Source organism: Pongo abelii, chromosome 10 (assembly GCF_028885655.2).
Source record: "Pongo abelii isolate AG06213 chromosome 10, NHGRI_mPonAbe1-v2.0_pri, whole genome shotgun sequence".
Lineage (NCBI taxonomy): Eukaryota > Metazoa > Chordata > Mammalia > Primates > Hominidae > Pongo > Pongo abelii.
The window spans coordinates 43452461-43476577 of record NC_071995.2 but is presented as its reverse complement, the minus strand read 5'-3'; the positions used below and the strand labels follow the sequence as shown (position 1 = coordinate 43476577).

The window sequence follows — 24117 nt, the reverse complement described above, 5'->3', positions numbered from 1 at the left end:
CAAGAGAGTATCAACACTGGGGTTGATTTTTTTCCAACTTGAGTCCAGCTCTTTTCAAGCTGTGGATTCCTCTATAACCATTATAAGAATGACAAGTGAAAAAAAAATCTTCCTGGTACCATCGCAGGAAAATAGAATAATCAGAAACATTTCTGAGAATTCTGATGCTGGAAATACCATTAATGTTAGAAAATCTAGTAGACTCTATAAGAAAATTCTTGGTCTCCTGAACCCTAACAGGATCTTCCTCTTCTTATTTTAGTGACTATTTAGGATAAACTGATCATTAGTCAGAGCAATAAGGAAAAATCATTACTTGGAAGTGAAAGTGTTTTATAACTAAAAATCCCTGCAACTAAAATTCTCAAGTAACCTGTGAGAGAAAGGGCTCTGATACCAATTAGATGTCAATCTTTGAAAGCTGCATTACCTTAAGGCCTTAAGTGTTCTCATGTGCAAAGGAAGGGACTAACTCATTGGATGATGTCTATTTTCCTAATTCAAAACTGCGGACCTATATCCTGTTAATCTGCAGTGATATTTACCCGACACACTGTGTTGCTGGTAATTGTAGGAAGATGGAATTGCACCAATAGGAAGCTGTGGCTTTGGATTGCCTGGTGGTACCTCATCATCATCCTCCCCAAAATGATGAACTTTCTCGTACTTTTCTAGGTAACTGAAACAGAAAAACAGCACAGCAAACATTTAAAAATAGATTTATATCTTATTTTTAACTCTCACCACATATTTGTTTTCCTTTTCTAAACAATAATCTAAAAAAATTAATAAAAATACCATAAACTTCTTATATTAGAACAGTAACTCCAGTTTAGAGTAAGATAAACCGCAGATAAACTCAATGCAACGGTTCTTTTTTTTTTTTTTTTTTTTTTTGAGACGGAGTCTCGCTCTGTCGCCCAGGCTGGAGTGCAGTGGTGCGATCTCTGCTCACTGCAAGCTCCGCCTCCCGGGTTCATGCCATTCTCCTGTCTCAGCCTCCCGGGTAGCTGGGACTACAGGCGACTGCCACCACACCCGGCTAATTTTCTGTATTTTTAGTAGAGACGGGGTTTCACCGTGTTAGCTAGGATGGTCTCAATCTCCTGACCTTGTAACCCGCCCGCCTCGGCCTCCCAAAGTGCTGGGATTACAGGCATGAGCCACGGCGCCCAGCCTCAATGCAATGGTTCTAAAAGTATTTTTATATTTTCAGAAAAGACCATACCACTATTCAAATAACAATATAAAAATAGGGAATATCAGATGACAACTACATGTAGATGAACAGTACCTTTATTTATTTGTAAAAATTATATATGGTCATTATAAAAACCATGTGAAAATTAGAAGATTCTGTAACCCTTGACCTCTACAAATTCACTTATCAGCAATAACAACAGGTTCATGTGCAAACCTGAGTATATTTTCTGAGAATATCTTTATTTAATAATATATTTTAGAGGTCTAAATATATCAATACATACTGCACTACCTCATTCTTTTGTAACAGCTATATAGCATTTGATCCTATTGATACATTATAAATTTAAATAGTTCTCTAGCAATACATTTAGGGTATTTTCCGTTTTGTTTTTTGGTAATAAACTTAATCTGTACACTTTTTTGAATATTTTCTCTTGATATTGGAAAGGTATGCTCATTTTAAACATCAATATAGCCAAACTGCAATCCAAAAGTACTATGCCTAATACATTTTGACCAATTTATAAGAGAGTGTATCCCCTCACTGTATCACCATTACTGAGTATAATCAATCTTAATATTAACTAGGATTTAATTTTCAAATTCATAATACCTCATCATCTACCAGTTTATAGTAAGATTCCCAAGTAAGATGTGATTTTAAAACAGGGAAACAACTGGTCGAAACCATGTCAAACACAACACTGTATTCTAACACAGCTGTTACTATGCTTCACAGATAAGAAGTTAAACTGATTGATATATACTGACTTACTTTACCAAAGAAAAGTTCTACATGTGATTATTTCACAGATCAATCCTTCTACCATTCCTGATCTAGGCAGGTGCTAAGTCCATTTGGAGCTACTTAAAAGCTTGGCAGCTACCTACCCTCTGCTTTTTTAAGACAGCTGAGGTAAGGGAGGTGGGTATCAATGAACATGTAAGATTATCCTGGAAGTATTATTTTTAGTACCAAACCTTAAATTTCAAAGAGGGATGAATGGAAGCTATAATTTTATAAATATAAAAACTAATGACATGAAAAATCATTATCATTCCTCATTTTCCCCTTCCAGCTTTACAAGGCACAATAATTCACATCCTTGAACCTGGAAAAGAATTAAACTGTCCCTTTCCATTACTTCCAAGTTCCCCACATAAGCCTAATTTGAGCAAGAAACTCTTTCCTAGCAGGTAGCTTGATAGATAATGAATCCAATATTTTTCTTTATGGTTGTAGATAAAACATACTGAAGCAGAGACATATACACAGATATAATCCTTGAGCATTGAAAATGGTAGGCATGTGTACACATTTCAAGCTGACTCTGAGTATGTCCCTTGCAGACAGAATTTACAGTCTAAGAACATAAAACAGAACAAAAAGATGATTAAAAAGCAGCAGTCATTTTCTAGTATAAACCCACAACAAACTTAAGTAGGTAAATGAATCAAGCCCATTCTTTTTAAATTTCTAAAGCAGGTATCACAGAAAGAAAAATATATATAAATGTAGACATAAAAAGTAAACTGGAAAAACAGCTGCTCAAAATTTATGTGGCATCTTTTCTGCAAATGAAGGATAATATACGTCACACAAAATCACTTGGATATAATAGTATTCACAGAGGTATTTTAGATAGTACAATCTTTTAGAATTGTTTGAACTCATTGTGGAATGGTTAAAACAGACTACAGATAAATAATCTTTATAAAATAATTGTTATCTAATCAAAATAACAATGAAGACCATTAAATAACAGATTTAGGATACTCTTCATAAGTTGTTATCATTTAGTACAGTAGATTTAAAATTTACATGTTTTTTAGGGCGGGTGCAGTGGCTCACGCCTGTAATCCCAGCACTTTGGGAGGTGAGGCGGGAGTATCTCTTGAGGCCAAGAGTTCGAGGCCAGCCTGGCCAACATCGCAAAATGCCATCTCTACTAAAAAATACAAAAATTAGCTGGATGTGATGGCGCACGCCTGTAATCCCAGCTACTCAGGTGGCTGAAGTACAAGAATTGTTTGAACCTGGGAGGCCGGGGTTACAGGGAGCCAAGATTGTGCCACTGCACTCCAGCTGCCTAGACGATAGGGCAAAACTTCGTCTCACACACACACATTTTTAATAACAGCCGGGAGAGAAAACAACATTGTTAGTAAAGAAAGGCTATAAACAGGAACTCGTCCCTCCCAGAACACCCAAAATGGAACATAAGAGATATGGAGTGAACTGACAACACTATATACTCATAATAAACCATATACATTATTATATACATAAAACCCCATATAATTCAAAGTTTCATTAGGTTTTAAAAATACATCATTTCTGGTCCCTTGTAATAGTCTAACAGTATTCTTCCAAACAGATTCTTTGCACAATTCCAATCCCCAGAAATTTATGATTTAGGCTGTTATAATTTTGAAATTTTTATTTCCCTGGCTTGAAGACCAGTACTTGTTCTCACTGTCATTATTAAATATTTCCAACTGAGATGCAAAAAGATTTTGGCACCCTCTCAATAAATAAGCATAAAGTCGGTTTTTTTGGTTTTTCAGTTATACTTCTAAAAACTAAAAAGTATTAACAAACCAGAGAACACAGCTAAAACACAAAGTTACATTTCAAAGTGCAAGTGTTCTGATTTAATTCTCTAACATGACCTTGAGTTTACACATCAACAGATCCACTGTGTTCACCCATTAAACTACAAATGCTAGACTGCACATCTTTCTCCTCAAAAATCGATGACATAACTTTGAACAGTTAACATATTATTCAAACAAGTATTTGATGAGCTCCTATAGTAATCTGCCTAGTACATTACATATTTAACTCAAAACTAGTGAAATATTGTAATCCAGAAAGCTTAAATGTGACCAATACAATGGGGGAAAAAGAGTTCATTCAAAACAGCATCAAATAATATGAGCACTATTATAGTGACTGTGGGGAAATTTAATGTATCTCTTACAATATCTGACAGATTAAGTAGACAAAGAAATAAATTAGGTTACAGAAGACTTGAATATCATCACCAAGATGATACTGGACACACAATGACTTCCTTTTAGAATCTTAATGGAAATTTTAAAACTGATCATATCAATTCACACAGAAAACTACAATAAATTTAAGATTATATGTTATATAGGGCACATTTTCTAACCACAATGCAATTCAAGAAATTTTTTTCTTAGAAGAAATCAAATTTTTGTAAAATTAGAACTAACTTTTTCTTATGTGAAATTCCAAACCCATATGCAAAAGTATAGAGACTACCACAACAGTATCTATCAACAGATATCAATTTATGGTCAATCTTGTTTTATCACAACCACAGTTACCCATCTTAACAACCAAATCTCTCTCAGATTTTTTAAAGCAATTCTCAGATATCATATAACCTCATCTGTAAATATTTTGGTAGAATACTTATAAACTGAAACAATAACCACCACCACTACCAATCAAGAAAACTCTTGACTATTCTTGGATCAAGGAAAAAAATTAACTCTGTATGACAGAAACACTTCCATATTAACAAAACCTTTTGAAATGTTACAAAAAAAGATGATAGGGCAAGGACTCATATTCACTTCTCCCTTTAAATCCAATTACAATAAACTTTAGAGAGAAAAATAAAGAGATATTAGCATAATTTCTCAGTTAAAAACTTTTATAAATTCTGATACATTTAAAGCAACTTCAAGGATCCACAAGGCCAACTTGCAAAACACATCTTGAGAGAGTAATATGGTCTGGTGGATCCTAGGCCCAAACACTCAAAAAGGCAAGTTCAATTTGGATTTCCCTTAGCTCCTGAGGAGCTACCCAAAGTGACGGTGTGTTTCAAAAGGGGACCCAGAGAGTAACAACTATTTTTTAAAAGATTTATTGAAAGTTGGGTTGAAATAGTTGGTTTTCCAAGGAAGCAAGGTCCTTTATAAACTTCGACTTGTAACTTCTTTGTCAAAGTGAGTCCAAACACCAAGGGGATGTGAAGCAACTATGAGAAGCACCAGCATGGAACGACTGGTGTCATCCAGTGACAGGGACCTACACTGATGTGATAACTTCAAGATGAAAACACTAGGCAAAAAAATCAAGTACAGTAGCTTGGAAACCATAAAAATAATAAAGTTTCTCTGCCAGGATTTCCAAAAGAGACAGAAAAACAGAGAGATACGAGAGAGCATTAAAGAGTAAATCTGACAATGTAGATCACATCGGTAATGTACAAAGTAAGCCTGAGAAACTGTTCTATACGGAAAGGAAATAAACTAATGGAAATAAGTAGTGGACAAAAATGAAAGATATGTATGATAAATAAAAGCTCAAACACAGAAAGAAAAAATTTTAAAACCGGTAGTCCTATAGGAGAGACCGGAATAAATGAAACAGAAGCAATAATCATTGATGTAACAGAAGAATGTCTTTAACTGAAAGTTATGAAAGGATGTAAACATCAAAAAGTTCCCTGGGGCTAGGGTGTCCAGGTACATGGGTCACCAAGCAAAGTGTAAAGAAAATAGAGAAATACTCAGATACATCTTGATCAAAGATTTAAGCTTCAAAAATAGAGAAGATTCTTAGAACTATCCAGAACCACCATCCCGCCCCCACCAAAAAAAAAAAAAAAAATTACATAGAACATTTGAATCAGGCTCTGATTTCTCTCCAAAAATTAACTGCCAGAAGATAATGAACAAATATCAGAGTTTGAGAAGAAAGCTTATTTCACAGGAGTTTCCTACCCAATTATGTTTCTCACCTAAGACAACAGAAATTCATTTTCAGATATGCAGACTCAGAAAGAATAAAGTCACATAGCTCTCTAGACAAAAACAAACAAATAGTCTGATAGATGAATCAAAATTAAGAAATGGTTAGAAACACAGAACAGAATGGTGATTACCAAGGGAGAAAGTGGTAGGGGAAAAAGGGAGATGTTGGTCAATGGGTACAAACATTCAGCTACAATATGAATAAGTTCAGAAGATCTAACATACAGGATGGGGATTTCAGGTAACAATACTGAATTGTATACTTTATTTGAAATTTGCTTAAATGTTCTCACCACAAAACAAAAAGGGTAACTAGGTAAGGTGATAGTTGTGTTAACTAACTTCACTGTGGTAATCATTTCACAAAACATGTATACCAAACCATCATGTTGTACACCTTAAAATCATACAATTTTATTAGTCAATTATACCTCAATAAACCTGGAAAATTTTTTTAAATGTGCAATGGTTAAGTAGCAATACAAGATGACTAATAATAGGCACAGAAAGTAAACTCAGATATTAGTCTCAATAATAACTATTATATATACACAAGAGAAAGCAATTGTGATTGGTAATTAAGAATATAAAGATATAAAACTATTAAAATAATTTGAAAACAATACTCCTCATCTGAATTTTCAAGAACTTTTCCACATAAATGGGAAAAGAAAAGTAGTAAGAATTAAAGCTCTACTCTGTATGTTACTTGTATAGGAAGACTGAACAAAAGGTTTATTCTCACAGTTAATATTAAGGTAAATAGGTTATCAGCTGTGTTTCTAATTTTTTTCAAGTGCTTAACACAAAAATTAAAATCAGGATCATTACTTTCAAAATCACCGTAGGGAAATAAAAATGACAGCAAATATAAATACACAGAAAAAAGGAGAAAATAAAAACTATCCTATCATGCAGCAAATCCACTCTCAGGCATACACCCTAAAATAAAAACAACTGGAAACAACACAAACATCCATAAAGGAAAGCATAGATAAAAACACTGTGGCATATTGAGGCAATAAAATACTATATGGCAGTAAAAATTAACAAATTGACGTGGACCCATTCAAACAGCCATCAACAACAAAATGGTAAGTAAAAAAAAATCATTTCAGAAGAATACATTATAATTCCACTTATATGAAGCTCATAAGCATGCAAAAAATCGAATATATTTGTAGCAACAAAGTATGTAGTAAATGACGAAGAAAAGCAACATGATTATCACCTAGAGAACAAGCTAAAGTCTGCCATTCTACAGAGGCTTCAAAGGTATTAGTAAGGTTAAATTTTTTGGAGGTGGGGGTTTAGATGATGTATTAAGCTTTTTTGTGTGTGCATGATACATTTCACAATTTAAAAATTTTTTTAACATCAAAAAACCAGTAGTCAATTATTTCAAACTTTCCAAGAACAGACATTTCCATTGCTATGTAAAATGTTTCCAACTACAGAAAAAGATTGGAAGCTATGCTGAAAATCATAATCCAGTAAAACTCTGATAAACTTCATAAAAGTTGCAGTTAAAAAAAAGACTACATACACACACACACACACACAAACACACACGCACACAACAGAAAAACTAATTTACTCATTAAACACAACCACCACAACCCAAGACTATAAGATTTTATTGTGGAAGTCCAGTGATAGTTCAATACTGAAAATTTCATAACAATTAAACTCATCTGTAGATCAAAGAAGAAAAATGATATTATGTAAACAAAGGATGCCAAAGGGAATTTAATAAAATGAAGCCCCATGCTTTGCTGGAAAAAAAATTTAATTAATGAAGAATCTCAGAATACTTATACTTTTGGATCTCTCCTATGACTCCTTTGTTGTACAATTCAGAGAAGTTCCAATGTAACTCCTTTTTCCAGTACAGGCCTTCTCAGTACTTCACAAGCCAACTTCAGCCACAGTCCTTGCTTCTGTAGAAGAAATGTCCTTCAAAGTGGGGCACACACATAAGATACTCCAATAGGGAAAGACATTTAATTTATGCATTGACACTGTCTCCTCTCTCCCTCACTTCATATATCAGGCACCCCATATGTTACTCATCCCATTTCAGACAAAGTGGAATGCATAAGAGAGGAAACTTCACTCATTTGTTAGCTTTTCACAAGTGGAACCTTTACTCATTCGTTATTTTCTATTTACTAATGTCTGCGTGTGTCTAGGTTAAGTCAACTTAAAGATGTATTATCTAACTTTAATTAAACCATCTCTCACAAAAAGGACACTAAATTTAATAGATTCCTCCAAAGAAACCAGTTTGAATAATGCAAACAAAACTAAACAATAAAGTGGCAGAGTAGATGCTTCTCACCTGAACCTACTGTCAACCATACTATGAAATAAAAACAATGACAATGCAATCAGATATGAAAGAAGTAGGCCAAAAGATTTCTATATTACCAAAAGAAGATCTAAACTATAAATTTACATGCCCCCCACAATGATTAACCTTGTCCTAGGTTAATGCTATACTTTTTGTTACCTGATGCTTTGCAATATGCTTACAACTAAGTATCCAGAATTTGAAGTACTTTGTTAAAGTTTAAAATGAAATATGATTTCAAGCAAGGATACTGATAAATATTTACCAGAGTCATTTCAGAAGCTAACTTCTGTATCACTGAAGAAAAATGTTTTCATTTTCTCATGATAAAAGTGGCTAAATTAATACATGGAAGATATGGCCAAAAAAAAAATACTGTTGGAAAATGATAAGAAAACACTACTGAAGAGTTGAAGAAACAAGGATTAGAGCAAATTACACTGTGTGGGAGGTTTCTATATAGCTGAATTCAAGTACAGATGTTTCTAACATGTCTGAGTTTATGGTATTTACTAGATTCTCTTTCAAAAACAAAATTCACAAAGAACTACTTTTTAGTGAGTCAATAAAGGAAAGCTGTAACATGGAAGATATGTTTTCATAAGCAAATAATTTTTTTTAGAAAAAAAGACTTTTCAGAAAAACATGTTAATTCTACTTAAAGCCACAATGAATAAGCAGGTGCTTTAATTGGAAAATAAAATAAAATGAGGGGAGAGGACAGTGGGAAAAGAAAAGGAAAAAGGAAGGGGAAAAGAAGGGAAGATTACGGGGTAAGATTAGACATGTGAAAATCATTTATTATGTCATTCACAGGCAGACCAACGTGGCAAAGAAGCTGAAAGTCGGCAATGCCAAAAGTGTTACAAGACTATTTCAATGTAGTAAACAAGGTTTTTGACATACAGCAAAATTTACTTCATGACTTTTATGATCACATAATGAAATGACTCATGAAAAATTTTTTTTTTTTTTTTACCACACAGTGTTTCTTGGTGGTGTAAGTACTCTTGAAGAGTATTTATAAGTGATGCCAATCTTGAGAAGAGTTACATGCCTTACTTCTCAAAAGCCCCAACTTTACTAACTTTCCTGCGATAACATTAGATGATGAGCAATATCTCACCTAGCAGATAATTTAGAAAACAAGGCAATAAAGACAATCTACCCATTACAATAAAGGTGAAATTCTAACAATAAATAGAAAGTAATTACTTTTAAAAGAAATTCACGCAATATGGAACATTTTTTAAAGGGTGTTTTTTAAAAAGTATTTTCTCTCTACCACGTGCCTTTGTGACTGAAAATACTGTGCAAATGTCATATATTAAAACTCTTCCGCAGGCACAGTGGCTTATGCCTGTAATTCCAACACTTTGGGAGGCCAGGTGCGAGGATCACCTGAGCCCAAGAGTTTGAGACCAGCCTGGGCAACCATAGTGAGACTCCATCTCTACAAAAAATAAAAAATTAGCCAAGAGTGGTGGTGCACGCCTGTAGTCCTAGCTACTGGGAAGGATGAAGTAAGAGGATCACTTAAGCCCGGAAGGTTGAGGATGCAGTGAGCTGTGATTGTGCCACTGCACTCCAGCCTTGGCAACAGAGCGAGACCCTGTCTCGGGGGCGGGTGGGCCAAACAAAAAACAAAACTCTTATATCTACGCTGAGCCAGAAAAAAGAATTTTCCAAATAATTTTAAAACCTCACTTAAGTTTCTGTAGGCTTGAACCCTTTAAAAACAACTTTTATACTGATACAGATTCATACTTTAAAGTTACAACAATATACAAAGAATTCACTTATCTTTCATCCAGATCCAGATACACCAATTGTTTATATGTTGCTTCATTTACCTTATCCTATTCTCATTCTTTGTCTCTCTCTCTCTCTGTCCCCCACCTCCCAATACACACATTTTTTGTGTGTGAACCACTTAAAAATAAGTGGTTTCTCCTTGTTTTTCATGACCTTGACATCTTTCAAGAGTATAGGGTGGTTATTTTGTAGAATGTCCTGCAATTCGGGTTTATTTGATATTTCTTTATAATTAAATTAGATACAGAGAATGTATTTTTTGAAGGAATACTACAGATATGAATTGTTACCCTAGTGTATATATTAAGAGGCACATCATGTCTATTTGTCTCACAGTTAGCGCTTTTACTTTGATTACTTTGTTAAGGTTGTGATTGCTAGGTTATCACACTATGAAGTTATCCTTTTCCTTTTAGAAATTACTAAGTAATTTACAGAAAAACACTTTAAGTCTAAATATCCTGTTCCTTATCAACCTTGTACCTGCTAGTTTTAGCATCCATTGATTCTTGACTAAGTCACTGTGAAAGTAATTTTTCTTTTTTTACTTTTTTTTTTTTTCTTTTTTTGAGACACAGTCTCGCTCTTTCGCCCAGGCGGGACTGCAGTGGCGCTATCTCGGCTCACTGCAAACTCCACCTCCCAGGTTCACGCCATTCTCCTGCCTCAGCCTACCAAGTAGCTGCAACTACAGGTGCCTACCACCACGCCTGGCTAATTTTTTGTATTTTTAGTAGAGACGAGGTTTCACCATGTTAGCCAGGATGGTCTCGATCTCCTGACCTCGTGATCCGCTCACCTCGGCCTCCCAAAGTGCTGGGATTACAGGCGTGAGAAAGTAATTTTTCTAATTCCATTATTCCTTCAACATTTATTAGTTGGCATTCTACTGTGAGTGAGTACTTTCCATCCTCTCTAATTTATTTACTCATTATTTATACCACCATGGATTCAGAGACTCTCCTCTTACTTGATGGGTATTACATTCCTGTCGTTATTCAGTCAAATGCTCAAGTTATCCTAGATTTGGCATCTGTATCCTTTAGACATTGTCCCAGATTTGGCCACTGGGATCCCTTTCAAGCTGGCTCCTATATCCTTTTGATGTGTCCTTATCATTTTTTTTTTTTTAGCAGTTTCTTACTTTATATTTATAGCACAATAAGACATTCCAGGCTTATCTTGTATTTTCCCTGCTTCAGCCCTAGAATCCCTCTTTCTCCCCAAGAAACACTGCTTCTTTTCAGTGATGAATGGTATTTAGAAACCAATTATCTGGACACTAGGTGTGCTCATTGCTTAAAGAGGTATCTTTACTTCTAGGACCTTTCATTATACAAAACTAAGAAATATAAACAAATGCATGCACACGTTTATAAATTTCTTTTATCTCTAAAAGGATAAAATCATAGCAACACCTCCAATATCAATTCAACATCACAGTTATCTTTTCATATTTTAAACTTTTTTCTCCAGTACTGAGAAATCTGGCTCATGTTATTCTCAATAAAATTGCACATTTGCTCAATCCTAAAGCAAACAAACCTAGAATTTAATATGAATTTTACAGTTCTTTGTGTCTTCAGATAAATGGTATAGTATTTGAACTACTAATTCATTTGTTTCTGTTTTTATTCCATTTTTGGTTTACTCTGCCACATTATTGTATCTATTTAATTTTATTATTACTTATATTTTTTTGTTATCTATGAGTCTATTTTCAGTATGAAAATTAAATTTTCTGGGCACAGAGGCTCACACCTGAAATCCCATCACTTTGGGAAGCTGAGGTGGGTGAACTGCATGATCCCAGGAGTTCGAGACTGCCTGGCCAACATAGTGAGACCCCCCATCTCTACATAAAATTTAAAAATTGGCCAGGTGTGGTGGCACACACCTGTTGTCCCAGCTACTTGGAGGGCTAAGGTGGGAGAATCACTCGAGCCTGGTAAGTAGAAGATGCAGTGATCCATCATTGTGCTACCACACTCCAGGCTGGGCAACAAACTGAGACCTTGTCTGAAGGGGAAAAAAAGAAAATAAAACTAAATTTATGGGTTTCAGCTAAAGTCATGATGGGGTAATTTATGTAATGTGTTGCTTTGTTGTTTTATTTTGTTTTTTGTATCTTTTGGTATTTAGTAAAGTCTGTGTTTTTGTTATATTGATTACCTTGGTACTTACACATCTGCAATGCCTTAACCCATTCTCTTATTTTGTCATCTGGCATGCCAACTTTCAGTAGTATCTTTTGACTCCCAACTATTGCTTTGTAACAACGAAGGTTTATTCTATTTTCCTCTTTAATTCTTCCTTTATAGTTGCATTATTTCTACTTTGTAAAGATAGGACAGATTTACATATTACACTGACCCAAATTTTGCAAGAAAAATTGATGGGCAAGATGAAAATAAATAAATTTCAACAAAAAAAATGTGCATCATTGACAGATGGGATTTTAAAATAAGGGATCATGATTTATTAAGTGTACATAATGATGCATTTGTTCCATGTTCATCCATGTATTGTTCTTCCACTTAGGAAAAGCAAGTATCAAAATAAACTGAATCTAAAAACAAACCTTCCAATCAATGTATGACAAACTATTAAAGTGATTTAAAGCCCACTACAATTCATTCAACAAATACTTATTAAGCACTTACTATGTGCCAGACATTGTTTCATATGCTCAGAATACTGTGTATACAAAGCAGACACATATTGCTATCCCCATGAGGCTAACAGTCTCATGGGGAGAGACAAACAATAATAATAATCATAAAATACTTTTTCAAAAGATTATAAAAGCTTTTTATGTGGTTAAAATAAATTTTTAAATAGAATTTATTTCACTTTATTAAAAATTTACTTCTTGTATATTTTTATTTTAATATCCAGGTTAATATATTAGGGAGAGTGCCTCAATTTCTCACTGTTAAGAATATAATTATAGTCTGAAGAAAAGAGATTTCTAGAGGAAAACACTAAGAGTTTCTGGATTTAAAGCTGGATGGAAGAAGTAACTTACGAACCTTTGGGTTGTCTCCGCTTAGAGAATGAATAAAGTATTTACAGGTATAAGTAGAACCATTACAAAATTACTACGTTGAAGAGCTCTTATATTGTTTACTTCAAATGTTTGTATGAGAAGAAGGGTTGCATATAGATATTAAGCAACCAAAAATGATAACTGTATTGCTTGTTTGTTGATATCCCACATTCAAGTACCTTACTTTTAGAAGAACTTGCTTAAGTGATGGGCATTAGAGTCTGGCTTAAACTAAAAATCCTAAAAGCTTGAAAAAAGCCTCCTCTCCACTTCCAGGCAGCTAAAACATGAACAGATAACACCCTTGTCCAGATGGATTCTCCTGCCTGAAATTTTGAATTTTAGGGAAGAACAAACATAGGTTATTCAAAGCAGTGGCAGTAGGAGGTGAGAGACTAATTCCTGGTTTTCCAGATTTCCTGTAAATATCTCTTCTGAAATTAGCCAAGACTGATTTACATTGTTTGTAACTGGTCACAGTCTATGACCCAATAAATTCCACTTCGAGAAATTTATCCTACATTGCATGTTAGCAAAGAATAGGATAAGAATGTGGAATATTATGGTAGTTTTTGACAATACTGGAAAAAAAAAAAAACACGTTCAAACAATAATAAACTATTGTTTTAGATTCTTAAGTTGGATTAGTATATAGCTGTAAAAAGTGAGAAAATTAGATCTGTATTTGGTGACACATAGTAAAAAAGGGTACAGAGCAACTGTGTATATGGTGTATCTCTATCTAGGTAATAAAAAGAAGATTAGCTATATGCTTGCAGATGAACCACATATTTTTAGAATGAAATAAAGAAACTATAATAGCAGTTAGCCTCATAGTAGAGACTTTCTCATCCTTTACATTATTTATTTTCTTTTTAAGAATGTGCTTGATGACTTTTCAATAAAAAGGTCAAATTAAAAAATAATATATTAAAAGATACAATATTTAAAACAAAATGAAGAGCTGAATCAATAATTCTCCGATATAAAAAGCTAGTATTTCATATACACGTGAAGAAAGAATAGCATTTTCAACTAATTCTGTGATAAATCATTAGCACAAAACAAAAAAAATTTTTTTTTTTTTACCTCATGCCATACTAAGCAAATTCCAGGTGAGTAAGAAATTTAAATGTAAAATTTTTAATATTAAAGAGCAAGGAAGGCTCTTCTTAGCATGAGAAATCATTATCTCCAAGAAAGACTAAGATATTTATCTCATTAAAATTTAAAAACGGCTGGGTGTGGTGGCTCACAACTGTAATCCCAGCACTTTGGGAGGCCAAGGTAGGTGGATCACCTGAGATTAGGAGTTCAAGACCAGCCTAGCCAACATGGCGAAACCCATCTCTACTAAAAATATATAAATTAGCTGGGCATGGTGATGCACAACTGTAATCTCAGCTACTCAGGAGGCTGAGGCAGGAGAATCACTTGAATCCGGGAGGCAGAGGTTGCAGTGAGCCGAGATCATGCCACTGCACTCCAGCCTGGACAACAGAGTGAGGCTCAGTGTAAAGAAATAAACAAATAATAAAAATAAAATAAAACTTAAAAACTTAGGCAAAATATAACACAATGCTAAATGATAAACAATAACCTAGAAAACTATGTGTGTGTTTGTGTGTGTACATATGTATCTTAAACTACTTTAAGTCATTATAAAAAGGACTGATATTATAATTTTTAAAATGAGCAATGATATGTTTTTTAAAACAAAGTAATATTTGATGCACACGAGAAACACAGATGTAAAATATGAAATGTGTTTGAAAAACTATAATATCCAGTTTTGGCAAAGGTTTAGGTAAACAGAAACTCATACACAGAGTAGAAATACATAGTGTTATATCGGTTCTGAAGGATAATTTAACAATATTCTCTATAAAAGCATTAAAAACATGAGTATCATTTGATCTCAGAGATCTTTCTCCTACCAAATAACACTTAGAAAATAAACATGTTGGCCAGACGCAACGGGTCACATCAGTATTCACTTTCGGAGGCCGAGGTGGGCAGATCACTTAAGTTCAGGAGTTCGAGACCAGCCTGGCCAATGTGGTAAACCACATCTTTACTAAAATCACAAAAATTAGCTGAGCATGGTGGCATGTGCCTGTAATCCCAGCTACTCTGGAGACTAAGGCAGGGGAACTGCTTGAACCCAGGAGGCGGAGGTTGCAGTGAGCTGAGATTGCACTACTGCACTCCAGCCTGGACGACAGAGCAATACTTCATCTCCAAAATAAAATAAAATAAAATAAAATAAACATGTTATTCAAAGATTCTTTCAAACACATTGCTATAGATTTATATATAGATGATATATAGTTTCAAAGATTTACCAAAAAAAATCAAACTGTCACTGCTTATAAGGAAGAAAAACAAACTAACTAACCAACAGGGAACTACTACATTAAGTTTTATGCAAGAAAAGTCCATGTGGCCCGTAAAAATAGTGGTGTAAAAGAATACTTAATAACATGTAAAAATATTTTAGATACTATGTAAAAATTAGAAAAAATCATACAGTATGATTCTATTTAAAATATTTGTAAGTGAATATATGTAAAATATATATTAAAAATTTTTGAATTTTATCAAGGAAAAAGGAGTAAACATAGAGAAGTTATTCCTTCTGAGTTCTGAATAAGGAGAAATATTTAGTTAAGATATAAATCATTTTTAAGTGGTAGAGAAAGTAGTTTAAAAAAATAAATCTAAATGTCAGTTTCTATTTTCTTAGTACATTAGAAAGATATCTAAAACAAGTACAGTAGACAGGAGTGGAGACCAGGGAATTTAAACAAATAACAAATCTTTAAAACAGCTTTTCTAGGAATAAAAGAGAGGGGATGTGGTCATTTATTGAGGCAGTAGTAGTGTTATATAGGAAACGAGACTTTAATTTGGAAAAAAGAGGATGGAGGAGACAGGAAGTGGGTAGGAAAGGCAAGTAAAGGAAAAGGAGGGATATAAAGAGAAAAAAATAAAGAAGAGAAGAACAAACAAGATAGGAGGAAAAGAAAAGAACAGAGAGGCCAGGCGCAGGGGCTCACGCCCCTAATCCCAGCACTTTGGGAGGCCGAGGAGGGCGGATCACGAGGCCAGGAGATCGAGACCATCCTGGCTAACACAGTGAAACCCCGTCTCTAGTAAAAAATACAAAAAAAATAGCCGGGCGTGGTGGCGGGCGCCTGTAGTCCCAGCTACTCGGGAGGCTGAGGCAGGAGAATGGCGTGAACCCAGGAGGCGGAGCTTTGCAGTGAGCCGAGATCGCACCACTGCACTCCAGCCTGGGAGACAGAGCAAGACTCCGTCAAAAAAAAAAAAATAAAAAAGAAAAAGAAAAGGAAGACGGAGGAAGAAAGCAGAGCAGAGTACCACAGGAAAAAACTGATAATATAAGAGAGTTACCATAAAATATCCAGAGGCTCCTGTGGCGTAGTATCATCAGCTAGAAAGCAGCAACCTCATGAGAACAGGAGTAGACTTGAGGTGATTGTACAATGGGTAGAAATGATCCCCTACAGGGTCAATGTTCTAGATGGGACTTTGATACTGGCACATTGAGAGTGCAAAAGATATGATACACTCCCATACTAAATATCACCCTTCATAAATATCTGAATTTATTTCTAAAATTATTATAAAACATAAAATGTATTTATATTTCTTGAATAATCTAAGAACTCTTCCAGGTTAAAAAACAAAACAAAAAAACCCTTGCAGAATATAAAAATTCCACACACAAAAAAGGACAGGAGTGGAAAATTACAAGATAGTAAGTTTTAGAATGAAATGGAAAAAAGAAAGAAACTTGTGGGGAAAGTGCCCTGGAAACCTGAGGGGGCTGGGGGCATAAAGTACTACCATGCTAAGTTACTCAAGACAAAAATAATAGCTAAGTAAACAGAACATTAGAAAATTTCTTTTTCAGAGTCAGTTCTACCACATAATTTATAAATTAGATTCATTATTTAATAACCACACTTTGTTTTCTGACCTCAGACAGTAAAACTGAATGCTCTGGCCAAATGAAAAAGAAAAATCTGTTACCATCGGGGAAGCTAGGGTTGTTTAACCAATTAACGTACGTGAGACGAATGCCCTCTAGGATAACATCATTACAAAAAAGAACACACTGGGAGCTATCCCTGGTGCTGCAATTAGCCCTAACTACCAGAGGCGTGAACTAAAGACTAGTTTTCCTAACGCTGAGTCCAGGTCTACCACTCCTATGATGACCTATTTGTCTGAATCTCACTAGTCTTATTTCAGCAAATTATACACTTACCTGTGCCTCCATAAGTGTATCCCTTCAAAATTTATTAGAAATTGCATGAAATAAAAAGATAGAGCAAAAGGTTCCAATGTAGGTCATTTATGCAAGATGTTTTCTTCATATTTTCCAATAATTTTTGAAAATTAATAATAAGAAAAAATCATATGCTGAGGTTGCTAAGCTCTATGGAAAGAACAAATATTCCATCCCTGAAACTGTGAAGAAGGAAAAATAAACTGCTAGTCTTGCTGTTGCACCTCAAACTGCAAACATTATGTCCACAGTGTGTGGTAAGTGCTTAGTTAAGATAGAAAAGGCATTAAGTGTATGGATGGAAGATGAACAGAAACGTGTTCTGATTGATGGCAACCGGGTTCTATATTACCTGCAGTTTCAGGTATCTACTGGGGGTCTTGGAACATACCCTCGAAGGGGGACTTCCATAAAAACACACTCAAAACTGCTCCAGATGCTGAAATTACCAAACACAGATTAAAACCCCAGGCAAAATTTTAAAAATTCATAACTGCTTACAACATAGGAGTATCAAAAACCAAAGACAAAAACAATTATTAAAGGTAGTCAGAGGAAAAAGAAGACATTTGCTTCAAAAATGCAAGAATAGAAAAAATAAAAATATTTCCTAAAAAAAAGAAATGACCTTTTTTTTAAAACCGGCAGAACTGCATTAAAAGATTAAGTTTCTAAATGGAGGTATGAAGATGTAATAAAAAGCCAAGAAAGAGCCCGCATCGCCAAGTCAATCCTAAGCCAAAAGAACAAAGCTGGAGGCATCACACTACCTGACTTCAAACTATACTACAAGGCTACAGTAACTAAAACAGCATGGTACTGGTACCAAAACAGAGATATAGATCAATGGAACAGAACAGAGCCGTGAGAAATAATGCCACATATCTACAAGTATCTGATCTTTGACAAACCTGACAAAAACAAGAAATGGGGAAAGGATTCCCTATTTAATAAATGGTGCTGGGAAAACTGGCTAGCCATATGTAGAAAGCTGAAACTGGATCCCTTCCTTACACCTTATACAAAAATCAATTCAAGATGGATTAAAGACTTAAATGTTAGACCTAAAACCATAAAAACCCTAGAAGAAAACCTAGGCATTACCATTCAGGACATAGGCATGGGCAAGGACTTCATGTCTAAAACACCAAAAGCAATGGCAACAAAAGCCAAAATTGACAAATGGGATCTAATTAAACTCAAGAGCTTCTGCACAGCAAAAGAAACTACCATCAGAGTGAACAGGCAACCTACAAAATGGGAGAAAATTTTTGCAACCTACTCATCTGACAAAGGGCTAATATCCAGAATCTACAATGAACTCCAACAAATTTACAAGAAAAAAACAAACAACCCCATCAAAAAGTGGGCGAAGGACATGAACAGACACTTCTCAAAAGAAGACATTTATGCAGCCAAAAAACACATGAAAAAATGCTCACCATCACTGGCCATCAGAGAAATGCAAATCAAAACCACAATGAGATACCATCTCACACCAGTTAGAATGGCAATCATTAAAAAGTCAGGAAACAACAGGTGCTGGAGAGGATGTGGAGAAATAGGAACACTTTTACACTGTTGGTGGGACTGTAAACTAGTTCAACCCTTGTGGAAGTCAGTGTGGCGATTCCTCAGGGATCTAGAACTACAAATTCCATTCGACCCAGCCATCCCATTACTGGGTATATACCCAAAGGACTATAAATCATGCTGCTATAAAGACACATGCACACGTATGTTTATTGCCGCATTATTCACAATAGCAAAGACTTGGAACCAACCCAAATGTCCAACAATGATAGACTGGATTAAGAAAATGTGGCACATATACACCATGGAATACTATGCAGCCATAAAAAATGATGAGTTCACGTCCTTTGTAGGGACATGGATGAAATTGGAAATCATCATTCTCAGTAAACTATCGGAAGAACAAAAAACCAAACACCGCATATTCTCACTCATAGGTGGGAATTGAACAATGAGAACACATGGACACAGGAAGGGGAACATCACACTCTGGGGACTGTTGTGGGGTGGGGGGAGGGGGGAGGGATAGCATTGGGAGATATACCTAATGCGAGATGACGAGTTGGTGGGTGCAGCGCACCAGCATGGCACATGTATACATATGTAACTTACCTGCACATTGCGCACATGTACCATAAAACCTAAAGTATAATAATAATAATAATAATAAAAGAAAAAAAAAAAAAAAAAAAGCCAAGAAAAAAAATACGTATATTTTACATATATATATATATATATACACACACACACATATATATGTATGTAGAATATCTTGCTGAGATATATATGTATATATATTGTCCTCTGGGATTTAAATATAGACAATAGAAATATACAATGCTTATGACATATATAGCATATATATATAATACATATACACACACACACAGTTATATAAAGGCAGCTATATATATAAAGTACTCTAAGGTCTTTCAATTAGGTCTTTTGATTTATGGGAAAGGGATAAAAGTACCAAGTATTAGACAGTGATAGGTCCAGGGTGAGTGTAAATAATAAATTAATAAAAAAGAATAAAGATGAAAAAATTCCTCAGTTAATTCAAACAAGATAAAAAAGAGAAAAAATTATTAAAAAGAAGAGAGATAAAAATATAAAATAAGTCTTTTTTTTTTTTTTTTAATGGAGGTTCACTCTTGTTGTCCAGGCTTGAGTGCAATGGTGCGATCTTGGCTCTCTGCAACCTCTGCTTCCGGGGTTCAAGTGATTCTCTTGTCTCAGCCTCCCAAGTAACTGGGATTATAGGTGCTCACCAGCATACTTGGCTAATTTTTGTATTTTTAGTAGAGATGGGGTTTCAACCATGTTAGCCAGGCTGGTCTCGAACTCCTGACCTCAGGTGATCCACCTGCCTCGGCCTCCCAAAGTGCTGGGATTACAGGCGTGAGCCACTGCACGCGGCCCAAAATAAGACTTAAACCCAAATACATCACCAGCCGTATTAAATATAAACAGACTAAATTTTTTTAAAAAGATCCTCCAATTACATTTTAAAAATTCAAGTATATGCTTTTTATCCAGAAGGTTGAAATTTTAAAATGTAAATATTAACCAAATTGGCTGATATAGCTATATTAATATCAGATAACACACTTTAACATAAAAACTTCTATTAAATATAAAGCAAATTTTATAATAATACTATATTTAACTCATTTTAAAAAACATTCAATTGACTAGGAAGATATCATTTCACATTTGACCTAACAAGAGCCCCAAAATATAGAATGCAAAATTGACACAACTAAAAAAACATGACAAGTCCATAATTAATAACTGTCATAGTTTAATTTTTAAAACCTCTCTCTCTTAGTAATTGAAGAAACAAACGAAGAAAACACAGTAAGGATACAGCTTTATCTGTATTATTAACAAACTTGAACTAATGGACATACTGTATACAAAGCACTGAACTCTGTGTTACAATGCACAATATACTTAAGCACAGATATAATATATTTAAAAATTTACCATGTATTGAGTCATAAATTTCAAACAATTGGGATCATACATACTATGTTCTCTGATCACAATACATATTAGGTAACAATAACAGAAATACTAGGAAATCCTCCCATGTTTGGAAATTAAGAAGTATATTTTGAAATAACCCAAAGGACAAGGAATTCTAATACTGTAGAAAGTTGGAAAACATTTTAACCTAATCATAATAAACTAGAACATGCAAAACTTGTGGGAACAAGCTAAAAGCAGTACTTAAGACAGAAATGTACAGTCCCAAAAACAAAAATATTAAAAAGCAAGAATGAAAATTAATTATGAGCATCCATCTCAAAAAGGGTTTTAAAATAGAAGGGAATAAAAGGCAAATGCAGAAATCAATGAAATGGAAAATTAATATAATATAGAGAATCAACAGAGTCAAAGTAGTTTATCAGAAAACACGAATAAAATTGATTACTTTCTGGTGAGACTGATGGGGGTGGAAAGGAAAGTGCACTAATTACCAATGTTAAGAATGAAAGAGGGGACATTAATTATAGTTCCTGCTACCACTATAATATTTGACTAGTGCTATAATTACTGAAGAAATTCAATCTGTAATACAAACTGTTCCACAAATAAAACTAGATTGTAGACGACTTTCTTGCTGGTGGGAATTGTATCAGATAGTTGAGAAATAAATTACAATCTGGGCCGGGCGCAGTGATGCACGCCTGTGAGTCCCACCTACTTCGGAGGCTGCAGTGGGAGGATCACCTGAGCCCAGGGAGGTCCAGACTGCAGTGAGCCGTGATTGGGCCACTGCACTCCAGCCTAGATGACAGAATGAGACCCTTTCTCAAACAATCAATCAATCAACAATCTTACATATACTTTTCCAAAAATAAAGAGTTCATCAGAACCCTGATATTAAAACCTAATAAGAACATTTCAGAAAAAGAAAAGGCCAAATCACACATATTAATAGACAGTTGTAACACTGTAAACAAAATATTACCAAATCAAATACAAGAAGATATATTAAGGATAAAACTTTATGAAAAAGTTGAGTTTATACCAGGATTTAAGGTTGGCCTAACATTTTTAAAATGTAATTTGCCACATTAAAAAATATGGAAGACAAATCATATAATAGATGAATTAAAAGTATTTGATAAAATTCAGTATCTATTTTCAATTAAAAGAAAACACAGCTACTACTTCATACCATTAGGACTGCTACCAAACACACACACACACAGAAAATGTGCTGGCAAGAAAGTGAAGAAACTGGAACCCTTGTGCACTGCTGGTGGAAATACAAAATGGTGTAGCCACTATGGGAAACAACATGGCAGTTCCTCAAAAAATTAATAATAGAATTACCATACAATCCACCAATTTCACTTGTGGGTAAATACCTTTAAATAAATGGAAAGCAAGGACTCAAAAGATTATTTGTACACTCATGTTCATAACAGCATTATTCACAATAGCCAAAAGGAAGAAGTAGCCCAAGCGTCCATTGACGAATAAATAGACAAAAAAGAAAACAAAGAAAAACCTCTTCTCAAAGTAGGAACAGAATTTCCTTATTTGATGAAGGGAATTATTAAAAAAACAAAACAAAAACAATCATATCTAAATGATGGAAGTTTTTCTTTTAGAACATGAAACACCACAAAGATGCCTGCCACCACAACTTCTGTTGAACAGTGTCCTAGAAATGCTAGCCAAGATAAAGTTTTTATGAAAGAAATAAAATTAACATTTGTGAACAGTAGCATTCCGCATGTAACAAATTCAAAAGAATTTAAAGACACATTTACTAATTTATTACCATTAATAAAGGAGTTCAGCAAGATTGCTGGATACAATGTTATATTTCTACATATAACAGCAAACATAAAATAAGAACATACAATTAAGTATCTAGGAATAAATCAGAGAACAATGTACGGGACCCTTACAAAGAAAATCATAAAACAGTACTGAGAGAACCACATAAACAATTTAAAATTTTCATGAGTTAGAAGGCTTAATATTATAAAGGTGTCAGTTTTTGCTAAATTTAGTTCAAATCCAAATTCCAACAGTTTTTTTTAAACTAGGAGAACACAACACATTGAATCTATATCATACAAATATAAACGTAAAAAATTAAAGTTACAGAACCATAAGGCATAAAAGAGACAGAAACAATTCTTTGATTCTATAAAAAACTAAAACATAAGGTATTTTTAAGCATCATATAAAAAAAGACAAACCAACATTTAAAGGTAGTAAAAGCAAGTCCAAATATACCACTATTTGCAAATAATAAAAATACTAATAAACTTTAAAGTTCATAGATAATAGAACTGAATAATTTAAATGGAAAAATACGCTATTTATAGGACATCTAAGTTATAAGTATAGAGGAAGGTTCCAATTAAAGGAATGGAAAAGTTTATATCATTTCCATTCGAATCACATAAATTGGGAGTTGCTCTATTAATAAAAGACAAAATCATTTTGATTTGGTTTGGTTTTTTTGGTAGAGAGGAGCTTGCTATGTTGCCCAGGCTGTTCTCCAACTTCTGGCCTCAAGCAACCCTCCCACCTCAGCATCCAAAAGTGCTAGGATTACAGACATAAGCCACTACACCCAGCCTTCAAAATAGCTCTAAAAATATATTACTTGGTTTAAGAAGGGTCACATTATAATGATAAAAGGTTCAATTTCCAGAAACACATGATACTTCCGAAAAACTTGTAAGTACTAGTAAAATAGCCGCAAAATACTGAAGCAAAAGTTACTGGAATAACACAGAGCAATTGACAAATCCATTGTAGTGGGAGATTAACACATTTCTTTTACGTATTGGTAGTTCAGGCAGACCAAAAAAATTAATTAATAAAGCTACAGAAGACCAGAATGGTTATCAAGGCTAATTTAATATACATTTCAATTAGATAATACACATTATCCTCAAGCACATGAAGAATATTTATAAAAATTAACCAAAACTAGACCATAATGAAAGTCTCAACAAATATCAAAGAACTACAATCACGCAGACCACATCTTTTGACAACAATGCA

At 34.2% G+C, this 24117-nt stretch overlaps 1 protein-coding gene across 2 annotated transcripts in view; it reads right to left on the bottom strand.

The window, feature by feature from the left end:
- Nucleotides 1-24117, bottom strand: part of ARID2 (AT-rich interaction domain 2) — a 185891-nt gene that overhangs the window by 94214 nt on the left and 67560 nt on the right. For both annotated transcript variants that reach the window (XM_002823129.5, XM_009247645.4), the window contains exon 4: nt 546-679. In XM_002823129.5, the coding sequence (XP_002823175.1) occupies nt 546-679 (134 nt within the window). The remainder of the gene's footprint in view (nt 1-545; nt 680-24117) is intronic.